Source organism: Numenius arquata, chromosome 8, assembly GCF_964106895.1.
Source record: "Numenius arquata chromosome 8, bNumArq3.hap1.1, whole genome shotgun sequence".
Lineage (NCBI taxonomy): Eukaryota > Metazoa > Chordata > Aves > Charadriiformes > Scolopacidae > Numenius > Numenius arquata.
In genome coordinates, this window is record NC_133583.1 from 45,686,825 (window position 1) to 45,700,142 (window position 13,318).

Sequence of the window (13,318 nt, forward strand, 5' to 3'; positions counted from 1 at the left end):
AACAGGGCAAGTCTCCTTAAGAGCTAGGGGCTCAGCTAAGGCAGGCGGTCCAGGGTTCCCACATGCTGCTTGCTTTGTTCCTTGCTGCTGTGGCAGAGGATGGATCAAGCCATACGCGTTGCACAGCAGGGAGCCTGGTGCCTTAGTGGGAGTGCTTGTCTGAGAATGGAGACTAAGAACTGGCTGCTCTGCAGCTTTTAATGCAAAGAGTAGTGATCTTGACTGAGAAGGGGAAGGTTTGCATGAGCAGATTCTCTCAGAAGGACAGAATTTAATTTTTTCATCATCAGCCATGGAGGGCTCCCTTGTACAACTTCACTTTAGGCTGCACATGGTTTCATTTACAAAAAGTTTTACTTCTGAAAAAAGGCAGAAGGAAGACTAACTTTTTCGCATGCATTAGGGAACCTCCAGCCCTATGGTTGTCTGTGGTCCCTGTTTTTTCTCTTAGCCTAAAATCACTCATCTGTTCTTGACATTAGCTGGAGAGTGCTGAGTAAGCCAGACATTTGTCTTTACCTTGCACTACATGTTTCTGTATATCCAGTTACATCCGTGTAATTTACAGCCCTGGGAGCATTTTGGAATTTCTTGCCTTCCTACAACATTTGGTGGGAGATGGTGGAGGCAGATACCTGACACACAGCTTGTCCCTGGCTGACACTGTGGAAGAGGCTGTGGTAATGTTAAGAGGAGTCATCTTTGCACTTTGAGCTCTAGGGTTGTTTGAGCATCCTGACTTTGGAGCTAACTAAAATGCCTAATACTGTTTTAATTGTGAATCCATTTTGCACCCTTGGAAGTCAAATAAATAAATAAATAGAAGCCCTGAGTTTTAGCAGGTACATTGCAATGCATGGACTTGCTTCCTAACACAGCTAATCCCCTGTCGCTGAGCTTCTCATTAGATCAAAAGATGATGCATTGTGTGACACAGAAACTATTTACTTGTGAAATAACACCAGAACTTGAATTCTGGATTCTGGTCTTCAGAGCTGAAAAAAAGAAGTGAGTGTCCCATAGCTGATCTGCTGTTTGGACAACAGTCAATATTAGGTCTCTTGCAGGAGTGGCAGAACTGTTTCAGTAGACGTTTCATGGCTGTAGCAGGAGTAAGCCTGAAGAGAGGAATAGCTGGGGACCGCAGTGGTTAATTGGAAAATGTGACCTTACAAGCATATAAGGATTTATAAGATGTAGTTTCCACCCCACTCCCCTTCTGTGATCAGAACTGGAGCAGCAATGCATATTTTTGAATACCCTATACATTCTGTGCATTTTCTTCTAAGAAACATGATGTATCTACAGCTTTACAGTGGCAATACCAATGACAAAATACTGCTATTATCACGCTTTACTGTTCCTTAAATTATTCATTTGCTCCGATCGCCAAAAGTTAAGCTCTCACAATATGCAAATCCACATGTAGGTGCATAACCAATGAACCTAAATTGGTCCAAGATCCAGCCACCTTATTTGCTTTGAAAGCTTTGAGCAGATGTTTTGAAGAATGCTGTAGGAGATCCTTTAAGATACATCATAGCAGGAAAAATATGTTTAGTCTAATTTTATAAAGCTTCTCTTCCCTGCCCCCATAACTTGAAATCCTGTTTAAATAAGTGATTTGCCTGAAAATCAGTGTGGTAATTTGTGTTTTCAGTCCAGGTCAGAGATCAGCTGGAAGAGGGAAGAACAGCAGAGAGTTGGGGGTGGTGGATCATGCATTTCTTTAAATTATGGTTTGAACCAACACATCTGTAAGGAATGGGAGTTGGTTGAGTCTGTAATGCTTCCTTTCTCCTCCCAGCATTTGAAGTGGTTTTGCTCATAACAGGAATTGGGGGAAGGCTCAGGCAGTGGGTTTTGGCTGGCAAGTGTCTATCAAGGGCTGGGCTTGGGGAGGGGGCAGTTCAGAACTACCTGCTGCTTGGGTTGGACTGGACTGGTAGGGGGGCCCACAAGAAGCAGTGACACCAGCTGTGAGTGCCGCCTCCTAAGGGGGACTTGGTTTGAATACTGGAGTGAAACCCCACAGTAAAACTCCCTGAGTGGAAGGAAGGTAAGTAATCAAACCCGTCTTTGGCTAGATCAATGAATTTTGACTCTCTTTATTTCACTGAGCAAAGTGAGTGATAAACCCAGGTTTTTTCCTTTGTGATTGTCATGCGGTTGGATGTTTCTGGAATGTTTGAATTGATTTTTCACTGATACTCTTCTCTATATATGTGTATATGTGTATGCATATATATATAAATATTTAAATCATAGCATGATTTCTTGCCATTGTAGCATTACTAATACTTGGTTTATACGTTCCTTATCCTCTGAGCTGAAGGTAGCCTGACAACAAACAGTCAGTGGAAGGAACTCGTTTGTCGTTGCTGTCTGAACCACATGTTCCTGTATAAACTGGTGGGGGTTTTCTTCCTGAATTTTTTATGCTGTGCAAACCTGACTACTTAGGTGGCAAAGCTACATCATATGAAGTTACAGGTGTTTAGTCGCAACTGTATTACTTTTAAATACTGTTTATTTCAGATACTTAAGCACTCTCTGGCATGATCCAGCAAATGCTTTTAGTGGGTCTAATGTTTAATATTATGAAAAGTCAATGAGGTTATATATGTTAATGAGCAAAAGGGCCAGGCTGAGGCTTGAGCATGACTTGGGTAGTCAGTATCAGAACTATTTTTGATACTTTAGAAATATTTGTCTTATCACTAAATATATATGTTATATATGTCTGTTTCTATATATGTGTCTGGATGTCCAACATTAACAGAATATATATTTCTCATTTATTAGAAGATTTAGTCACTGATAAGAGTGTGATTAGTTGCTAATATGATAATTGAGTAAAAAGTAGCAGACAGTCTGTTTTTTAACTGTGGTAAAAACATTTATTTTGTCCAACACTTTGCCAATGGTGTCTTCATTTAAAGCAAATTTTGAGCACCTAATCTATATCAACTTTATACATGTTCATTGCAATCAGTGAGCCCGTGGTACTTATCAGTATTGCACTCTTCTATCTGAACATGAAGTTTTAAGTCAAAAAGTAATGGGATTTTTTTACTTTTTGTGAGACTATGTCCTGTTTGTAACATGACAAAATCTTATCATACAGGAACAAAAGTGTGACACAACATTTTAATTTATGGTAAAATGATGTGATATAGTGACAAGACTGGTAGCAGGCACACTGGGACAAAAATATCTAGTGATCTCTATAGGCATTAACTTGTCGTTCATTTTATAGTTTCTTTACAGTAACTTTTTTCTTTTTTTTCCAGTAAGACATTTACTACATAGCAGCATTTATATTTGAAGGCTGCTGTAAGAAAATATAAACCAGATGCAGTTACTTTATTAATAAAAGCCAGTGTAAAATATATATACGAGGGCATACATAATCCTTGATCTTTGAATAAAATGTCTTTTCAGTATTAGTGGGAAGTTGTACAGTGTGATGGCTTTTATCCAGGACTTGCTGAAGTCAATGGTATCCTGCCATTGACTTTAGACACTGAATCAAGCTTCTAATTTATGGGACTTCTGAAACTTTAGATGTTTTCTCACAAGTTCTTTTCTTTCTTTCTTTCCCTTTTAGGAAAACTCTCTTTTTAATTGCAATATGTATAGCTGTGGGTGTTGCACAAGTACCCAAACAAGGTGAGAACACTTTTTTTTTTCTTATAACAGGGTATTTGTATAATCTGTTACTAGATAAAAAGAGTAAATGAACTGTTGTCACTAGTGACCTTAGGTTCAGTTCCTTAATGGAGAATTAAAGAAAATACCAGCTACAGCATAATGAGAGCAAAAGTTTAAAGCAACCAGTTTGGAAAAGATGACCTTTTTGAAAATTACTCAGACTTTCTCTCTATGAAATTGCTTACATATTTAAGCAAGCTCTTCATAAGAGAAGCCTTGTACAGTGAAAAGGCTTTGATTGTGTCTTCATTGCAAGTGGGTGTCCTTGGGGGTGGCGAGCTATGACTTGAGTTACCTTTGCACTTAGGGCTGTGCAAGCAAGCCACTGCAGATAATAAAGGCTTAGTCTAGGCTGGCATCATTAAAGCAAAAAGTGAAATTGTGTATTCATTTGGTTTTGCATTCAGATGCAGATGTTAGTGAGGAAATAGGGTTGTCTTGTTTTTAATTTCTTTTTTGATCTGCCAGCTGTTATAACTGTACCAGATGTGCAGCTTGCACTAGAGACCGCTGTGGGAACATTAGCGTCCCGAAGTGGTGGAGGCTGACATGCCATTTAGTCAGTTCTTATCTGCCATGAGAGGGGCAGTAGCAGTTCTCTGCCATGTTCCTTCATCGTACAGGTAAAGCAAGAAAGGCCATGCTTGGCTGGTAAGTATGCTAACTGCAAATACTCGGCTATTCAGTATTCGCAAACAGCTGGGCTGCACGTTGAAGGCAAGACTCATTCCTGATAACGTTTTGCTGGAGCCCTGTGGGATTTCTCAGCAGCCTCCCACCATTATTTCCACCAATGCTTTTTTCCTTCGCATCGTTCCCGGCAACTGGCAAACCCTGATTTTTTTATTTCGGGTTTTTTTTTTCCTGTTCTGTTTGTAGTTTTGCCTTCTGTTAGTTGTTTGCCTGGTAAGACTGGTTGTTGATTTTTCATGTTCAACTCAGTGCGGGACATATGCTTTTGCAATGATGGGATTTTTCCTAGATTTTTCTAATAGCTGAGCCAAGCTCTTGTCAGAGGAGGTGCAGCACCCATAGATGTGTGTGGCCTGCCCTGCCCTGGCTCCAGGCCTGTGGGGATGGAAAGGGAGAGGCTGGTTTAGGGATGCAGTTTGCGCTCTCCCGGTGTAGCGGGAGCAGGTAAGGGATGCCAGAGACAGGTGAGCAGAGATGGTTTGTCTTCATCCCTCCAGCCCACCCTCCTCCTCTGCAAAGAAATAAACAATTTCTCTCACTTCTCATGTGCCTCAGCATGAGAATTGCTTTTCTAATGAAACTTTGGGCAAGAACTGTAAAGGCTACAGGTCTGGGGACGGCAGTGGCACGGGGGGGCAGCTGCACTCTGAGGCTTATTTGCCTGTGGGCTGCGAGCACTTTATGCACAGAGCTTTGCAGAAAAGTGGTAAAGCCTCCACTCTTGACATGCTTATATCTGCTTCTTTTTGTATTTTGTCACTAGCAGATGGAAGAGCTTTCCTACTGTTGTGGTTTTTTTTTTTTAAATTATTATTTTTATTTTTCAACAGCATTTCTAGCTAGCCATATGAGAAGTCTTACTAAATGGGAACTCCCCTCTGCCCTCCGTATACAGATCCCACACGCAACTTCATTTTCTTTAGGTGCTTGCTTGGGATCAAAATGATGCATTGAACCTTGATGCATCTTTCTGCCCGTGGGTGAATTTGGTCCCTCATGCAAATTATTTGCACAGTGTATAAACAAGGTTGCAAAAAGCAGTTCAGTGAACAGCAGTCTGAGGAAACCTCCTCAAAAAAAGAGCAGCTCAAGTGTATTCTTCAATCTCGGTACATAACCCGCAGAGCTAGCACTACTCCTTTGCAGTGCTTAGAGTTTGTGCAGAAACAGAATTGTCTGCCCATTAGGAATATGTTAACAGTTACATTGTTATTAAAACTTTCTTGGCAGTTGCATTTTGAGGAAAGAAAAAAAAAGAGTATTCTGCCAAATATGAAGGTGCTAGCTAGAGTAATTAACATTCCTTCTCTCCTGAGCTGATGGGACAGCCTGTGCATGCTTTACCTGAGAAGCTATGCCTTGTTCATTTTGGTAGGTTGCTATAAATTGTGTTCAGTAAAATATATGTAAAGATACAGCCTCGGCCTTCAGGAATAGTACTTTGAGTGTGGCTCAAAGAATATACAGTTCATATAGAATCAATGTGTCTGGTTGGATTTCCTGTGCCATTCACTTGGCTTGGTGTCTGGGAGACCATTGCTTGCAGCCAGGTATCTTAATTTACCCAACTGCAGATGCAGCATCACCTAGGAAATGGCCAACCTGATGAGTAACTACTTTCAGTTCCAGTAGAGCTGACTGATGAATGACCCTTGTTTTACCCTTGCCCATACTGGTAAAGGGAAAGCGAGTGATGTGTGTATACTAGGATTGCTGAAATGGAGAGGGCACCCCAAATACCCTGCCTTCAGAGTGGTCATGAGTATGGAGGAATGTGGAAAATGAACAAGAGAGACTGAACAGAACAGGGCTGTGGAATGATGAAATAGCCAAGTCCCCTCATCCCTCCCCAGTTCCTTTTTGGGATTTTTTTGTGCCATGAGAGGGTCAGAAGATTTTTTGCCAAACCCCATGCTAGGTTTTCCCTCCCCTCGTGATGCAGTAACGTGAATTTTTCAAGTCCTAGAAGGTAGAAGGAAAGCATTTGACACCAATAACTCAAAAAACTTTTCCTCCAAGAAGATGAGCCGTTACGATTTGGGGGACTAATGGGCTGAGGAAACAGTAAGTGAAGACAGATGTTTTGCAGACATGGGTAAACAAAGAAAACTGACTACTGATAGGTAAAGAAAATAGTGGTTGTCATACTGGGAGGAAGAGTTGAGAGGGTTGCTTGCTCCCAAAACCCTTTGTACTGCCAAGAGCTTCTGAAAACCTTAAAATAAAATAAAAATACATGTTGGACCAGAAATGAAGCGACTGGCCAAAAAAGTTTGGAACAGCCATTTGGCTTGATGGTGGGTTAACAGGCAGCAAGTCAGCAAGGAATAATTAGTTAATACTTAATCTTTTGCTGTAATTTTTCACACAGCATTTCTTCGTGTTTAGCTTTCTCAAGACCTGTCATTGTTTGCAGAAATCTATTTGCAAGGACGTGGAGAATGTGTCTTATTTCTCATCATGCGCTCAGATGTTTTTCCTTTTTTTAAAATAACTTCTAAACAACCGGCTGTTTTCAAATCAGAACTGCCAAAATTTTGGCAATTTTGCTTGCAGTTTGAGATTTAGTAGCGATACTCTTGAGTGTCAATTTTAAATTGACTGTTTTAAGCCAGTTTAATCTTTTTGTTTTATACTTCAATTTATAATACTTTGGACAGATCACATACATTGTTATTTTAAAATACAAATACATAATTACAAATATTTTAAAATACAATTACTTGCCAAATATTTCAGGTTAGGATGTGATATGTAGACATAATCTTTGGTTAGATTATTAGCTGTTTTCCTCTGTGCAGTGAGCTGGCCCAGACAGTGCACAGAAGTGTTGGAGCGGTGTCTCCACCCTTGGGGTATTATTTGCATGTGTAAGACCTCTACATTGCCCAGAGCTCAGGACCAGTGTTTCTTCTTAGCTTTCACAAGTGCAGCTTTTTCCTCTGTAACTACATGCAGATCATGCAGGACCGGGGGTCCTGGGAAAGTGTGGTGGTTCATTAGCAGATGCATTGTGCTTCGAAGCTCTTCTATAACCTGACCTCTGTTATCAGTTTGACAGATAAAAATACGGCCATAGCAAATTAATTGCTCTGAGGCAAAACATCTTGAGAAATTGGCGTACACATGACTTTCAGCAAAGTTATGCTTTCCCCGTACCTCTGTCTGCGCTGGCTACCTGCCAGGGCAATCTTGGCACATCCATGAATCTCAAACATGACTCGAAACACTACAAGGTGTGTAATTAATTTTCAAGATGTACAGTGCATTCAGGTTGATACTTTTGGTTCCAATTTATAAACCACTCTGAAGGAAATCTCAGGCTCTTTTCATAACTTACTACTGAAACTAAGCCAACATCTGTCTATTCTTAAAGTTTGCTATGAATACATTCAGTAAACAGAGAAAGACTGGGAAAGGAGACCTTTTTTCCACTAAAAGAGTGAACATCCGTTTGTTTCACTTGCTCTTTTCTCTTAATATAGCAGAGAATCCTTAACTTTTCCTGGCTACTCCAAATTTGTATTATGCTGTTTAATAGCTTTGTTACTTAATATAAGCACAATGGGCGTAGTAAAAGTACCCTCAGGTAAATGCTCACTTCAACTGTTAGATACTACTAGTCATTTTTAATATAGGGAGTTCAGTGAAGCTCAGGTCCAGCCAGTTGTTCCAGTTAGGGGAAAAAAAATTGGTATCGTATGCTTCTGTGCAATGCTGTTTATGAAAACTACAATGCTCAGTTTCCCCTTGTGCAGAAAACTGGAAAATTTAGGTTAGAGGGACCTCGAACTCATCGGGTTCTACCTCCTGCTGAGATCAGGGTCAATGTTGAAGTTAGATCAGGTTGTTGGGTCCTGTCCAGTTGGGCTTTGGAAACCTCCAAGAATGGAGGTGACACAACGTCCCTGGCCTCCTGGTCCAGCACTTAACCACTTTTGAGGTGAGAATGCTTTTTCTTTGTATGGAGCTGGAATTTGTTGTGTTGCAGCTTGTGCTCGTTACTCCTTGGCTTTTTTCTGTTTTCCCTATAAACCCAATTCAGATAAGGGACAATTGTAAATAGATTCCCCCAACCTTCCCATCTCCAGGCCAAGCAAATGTAGTTTCTTTAGCCTTTTCTCATGTCACGTGTTTTAGCCCCCACCCTTCTTGTCTCTTATTTCCATGATTGCATTTTGTCTCAGCTCTGCAGTATTTCTGTGGCACCTTACACAAACACCCAGACAAGTTGTTTTACCAAACAATGCTACAGGCACTGTCTTATTTTGCAACCCTACAGGAAGACTGCTGGGAACGTGTGGTTTAAGTTCTACTCAAGCCTTTGTAGTGTTTCTCTTTCAGCTGCATCATAGGGGATCAAATGGTGTCTTTATATCCATCCTGAAGGAAGAAGGTGTTTATGCCCACCGACCCCAACATGCCTAAATCTGATTCGGGTGATACCAAATGAATTCGGTCATCTTTGACCATTGATTTAGTCTTTAGGAGGAAAGTGGGTTTGGTTTCTTATCCCAGGTCAGCTATAATTTCAGTTTATCAGGAAGCTAGACAAATGTATTTCTAACTGTTAGGTGAAGATGTTTAGCTGGGTAAAAGATGGGAGACACTGTAAGGTCCAGGCTAAGGAAAGGGCTAAAGCACAAAGTTCACATTATATAAGACACTAGAGGAATCCAGCAGTGAAAACACCACTGCCTGGTCCACCTTGTAGAAGATCTGCTATCCAGACTTCTATATGGCAAAGCTAAATCTATAGGACGTAAATCAGTAGGATGTCTGGTTTCTCTGTCTCCTTAACGTCTGCTGCTGTCTCCTGATGTGGTGTGCACTCAATTCAATATCTTGTCTGGGTAGCTGCAGCCTTACATTCGCTGGGAGGATGGACGAGTGCTGCCCCTTGGGTCCTGACACTTCTCCTCTTTCCTTGCTCCTCACCACTTTTGCTTCTGCAGACTTCACCTCATCTGTGGCCCTAACAAGTAAACTGTGTGGAAGGAAAGGAGGTGGTGGTGGTGCACTCTGTTGCATCTCCCCTTGGAGAGATCTTTGTACGTATCTGTGCCAAAATTAGTCAGACTGAAAGAAAACAATCAAGGGTGATTCCACTGGGAAAACAATTCCCTTTGAAGCCAACTCTGTAATGGCACAGGGCCTTGCTTGGTGGGAGGAGAGCTCCCTGGTGGAAGCACAGCAATTCTTCCCAAGTACGGGCTGAATTATCTCTGCAGCACATAGTAGCTCCTCAGCAAGGCTTACCTTTGTATTTTGCTTTGAGCTAGTGACTGTCGTTTGGTGCTCTACTGAGGCGTTACTGTGTTATAAATAGCTTGTCCTGTCTTAAAAAAGCAACCCTTCCCTCAAATGCTTTCGTTTAAACTTTTCAGATAAAGATGAAAAGCATGATTTTATTGCAGAAGACTTTTGCAAAAGAAAAAGTTGAAGTTAAAAAAAAAACATTATCTGCTCAAAGAGCAGGCAGGATTAGCCAAATAAATAAGGAACTAACAAAGTGTGTTCATTGCCTACTATGAAAAGGTCAAAGACAACAAATGGGGATTTTTCAGTTTCATAAATGAATTAACCTACAATAGGCAATATGTAGTCCCTTCTGTGTGGTTTTGTTTGTTTTGTTTTTTTTTTTTAATATGGAAATCTTGTTCTGGCTTTAATTATTTGTTTGATTTATATGAAAGATACCTTACACTAGGGATTTGGTGGCCTTGCTGTGTGTAGTAGATACACTCTGGGAAGTACAGATTTGTTAAGATGTTGTATGTACGTTTGTTTATATGGATCTGAATTTATGAGCTTGTAAAGGAAATCAACAGTATGCCTTTATTTCTTTTTACAGCAATAGATGTTCTTCATCAACTAGGACTTGTGAAAGATGTTCAACAGCCCTCAGAGACGACGGTGCCCTCAACATCATCTCTGTTACCTCAGGGTGTTCGCCTAACCGTATCAGGAGTTGTACTAACTAGTGATGCCCATATTGAGTCCCCCATCGTTCAAGTCATACCATCAAGTCTAGGGCATCAGTTCACCATATTGGTTGGGTTGTACTCTTACAGAGTAAATAATGCTTTCCTTTTCAGTATTAGGAGCAAAAGTAGATTGCAGTTTGGTGTCCAGCTGCTACCGAGAAAGTTAGTGGTGTACACTGGAGGGAAGCAGTCTGTATACTTTGATTATAGTGTTCATAATGAACAATGGCATTCATTTGCCATTGACATTAGAGACAAGACTGTTTCAATATTTGCTGAGTGTGGAAAGAAGTACTATAGCAGGGAAGTATTTTCTGAAGTGGAGACATTTGATTTAGATGGTTTATTTACCCTGGGAAGGATGAACTCTTACTCTGTCAGCTTTGAAGGAGTTATATGTCAGCTAGATATTATTCCCTCTGCGGAAGCCTCTGCAAACTATTGTAAATATGTGAAACAGCAATGTCGCCAGGCTGAAACGTATCGATCTGTGCTAGGAGCTCCACGTGTTGCAGATGGGCTGGATGTTTTTTCAGAGATGATGATTGATGAGAAAAACGAATCAGAAGGTATATCAGTTTATAGACAGAAGGAAGCATCAAACACTCCTGTTACCGATGTTGCTCAGATTCGCTTTCTACCAGAGTACTTTGAGCCAAGAAATGTCTCTGCATCGGAGTTTGCAGAGGCCAAACCTGCGTTGCTGGAAGCTTGGCCTGAAACAGAACTCCAGGAGAATGTCAATCTGCCTCTTCATCAGCAGCAGACGAGCAAAAAAAGAAACATCGCTAAAAACCCTCCAGGATCGTATCCAAATGCTTTAAATAATACCACAGAAGATGTAGGCAGACAAAATGAGCCTTCTCTGATCTCCCCTGTAAAACAGAGTAAAACTAAAAGCAAGGGAATGGATGAAGAAAAACAGTATTTAGATGAACCAAACAAAAAGCAGCAAATCTTCAACACAACCCTGTACAGTTTGCCTACTGACCTCTCTCTGGATAATCAACTCAGTCTAGGGCAGGAAGGGGCATTTGATGCCGATGAGACTTATCACATGGAAAATAGTTCTGAAATTGGTATTGATAATTATGCTTATGACTATGAAGATCTTGACAAAATGTTTGAAATGGGAAGCGTCAGAGGTCCAAAGGGGGAAGCTGGACCTCCTGTAAGTTATCTTTACTACTCTTTTTACTATAATGCAGCAACATACATTTAACAGAGGCTTCAAAAGAAACCTCGCAAAGCATGCCAAAGCTGTGACTGCAGCTCCTCCTGGCTCTACTGTACAAATGTTTCTCTGCCTTAAGTATGTCTCTTTCCCGCATGTAATTTTGGTGTAAGTGTTGTATATTTTTATTTATTGGCAGAATACAAAGATATTCAAGATACTCACATTCTAGTGAAGTGGTAGGCAACCCAGACTTCTTTAAAATTTGAAATGCAGCCAGATGTTTGTAACTGCTAATTATGGAGACTGCTCACTTAATAAAATTACAGGATAAATTTGTACAGTACACAAATGTAGACACTGATCCATGAAAAGAATAACCAGGCTGTTTGGAGTTTTCTCCCTTGAGCAATGCTATCAAAATTCATAATTGTAGGAGACCAGTTGCAGAATCTAGATTGGTAAAACCATTCGTAACCCAAGGTTATGGGGTCATGCAAACCTGCGTGTAAAATGATTTTTAGAACAGCCTTACAAGATTTTGTGGCATTTTTTCAGTTCCACAGGGTCAGTGAGCCATGAAACATTTGCAAATGCTCAGTAATGCTCTTAATAGAAACCCATTTGTCCTTTCTTACTGTGTGCACAAGGCTTATAAACTTTTTCATGTATAAACATGGAAGCAATACATGTGAAAATAGAGACAAGAGAGAACAGCAGCTCCTGCTTAGCCTTGGAAATATGATAGTGCTTGTTTGAGTTTTTGGTTAAAATTTTTAAACCATAGCATACAGTAGATAATTCCACTTGTCTCTTTTTTTTTTTCTTTGGAGGGTGTGGTGTGCATTTGTGTGGTTATTACTGGAAAGCAATTTGGTATGTGTTAAGTAGCTCCTAATATATATTTGAATGCACCCATAGATTTATTGTGTGTATTCTTTAAGCACTGAAATATTTTTTCTTAAGGTAGTTAGCAACTGAAAACCTATCTAAAAGTTCAGTTTTTACCCTAAACAGGATTCAGATGCAAAAGTGTTGTTACACAATTGAAAAATGTGTTAACGAGTAATTCACGTTAGTCCAGGGTGCTTTTGCTTAATCTTTTTTAAATGTGAAGTCAGTCTTTTTTTCTCTTTTTGTCCCTTACGATAGTATTTATGGGAACATATCACTGAGTATGTAGCTGTCATCAACATGAGGTTAATGCCCATTTTTGGAGCTTAGAACGTTTAATAACTCCTAATAGAAGCTTTTAATTTTAGCACATATCTTGTACACTCTGATTTCAGTCCATTACAGTCAAGAAAGTTAAATCCATTCTTTTTTTCATGGCACAGAAATGGCTGCTGGTAATGCTGTTGGTTGTTTGCATTACTAAGAAACTCCAAGCAAATGCTCTGTTGTTTTTTTTTCTAGACAGACTCTATACATACAGCATCAAAGATGACAGTTGACTTGGAGAGTTCAAAGGTGTCTATAGTATCATTTTCTATGCCTCTCTTAGAGACTGGGGACACAGAAGATTGTCTCATCTAGGAAGGCTCTGACAGAGCAGACCTTGCCTTTGGTGTAGTCCGTAGCAATGAATATGGTGCATTTGTGCTGCGGTGTTTTGCTGGGTCAGGATTTAAATAACGTGCCCAAGGTCTCAGAGGTCTGTGGCAGAGCTGGGACGTTAACCTAGACCTTTGTGGGGACTAGTTTGGCTGAAGGGGCCAGGAGCACCCGCTAGAACAGAGGCAAAGCTAAA

The 13,318-nt window shown here is 40.4% G+C and overlaps 1 protein-coding gene across 1 annotated transcript in view; it reads left to right on the forward strand.

Moving 5' to 3' along the window:
* Positions 1-2,163: 2,163 nt before the first annotated feature.
* The window catches only part of COL24A1 (collagen type XXIV alpha 1 chain), a 145,892-nt gene continuing 134,737 nt past the window's right edge, over positions 2,164-13,318 (forward strand). Inside the window, exons 1-3 of the mRNA XM_074151798.1 lie at positions 2,164-2,168; positions 3,611-3,672; positions 10,262-11,565. Of these exons, the coding sequence (XP_074007899.1) occupies positions 2,164-2,168; positions 3,611-3,672; positions 10,262-11,565 (1,371 nt within the window). The remainder of the gene's footprint in view (positions 2,169-3,610; positions 3,673-10,261; positions 11,566-13,318) is intronic.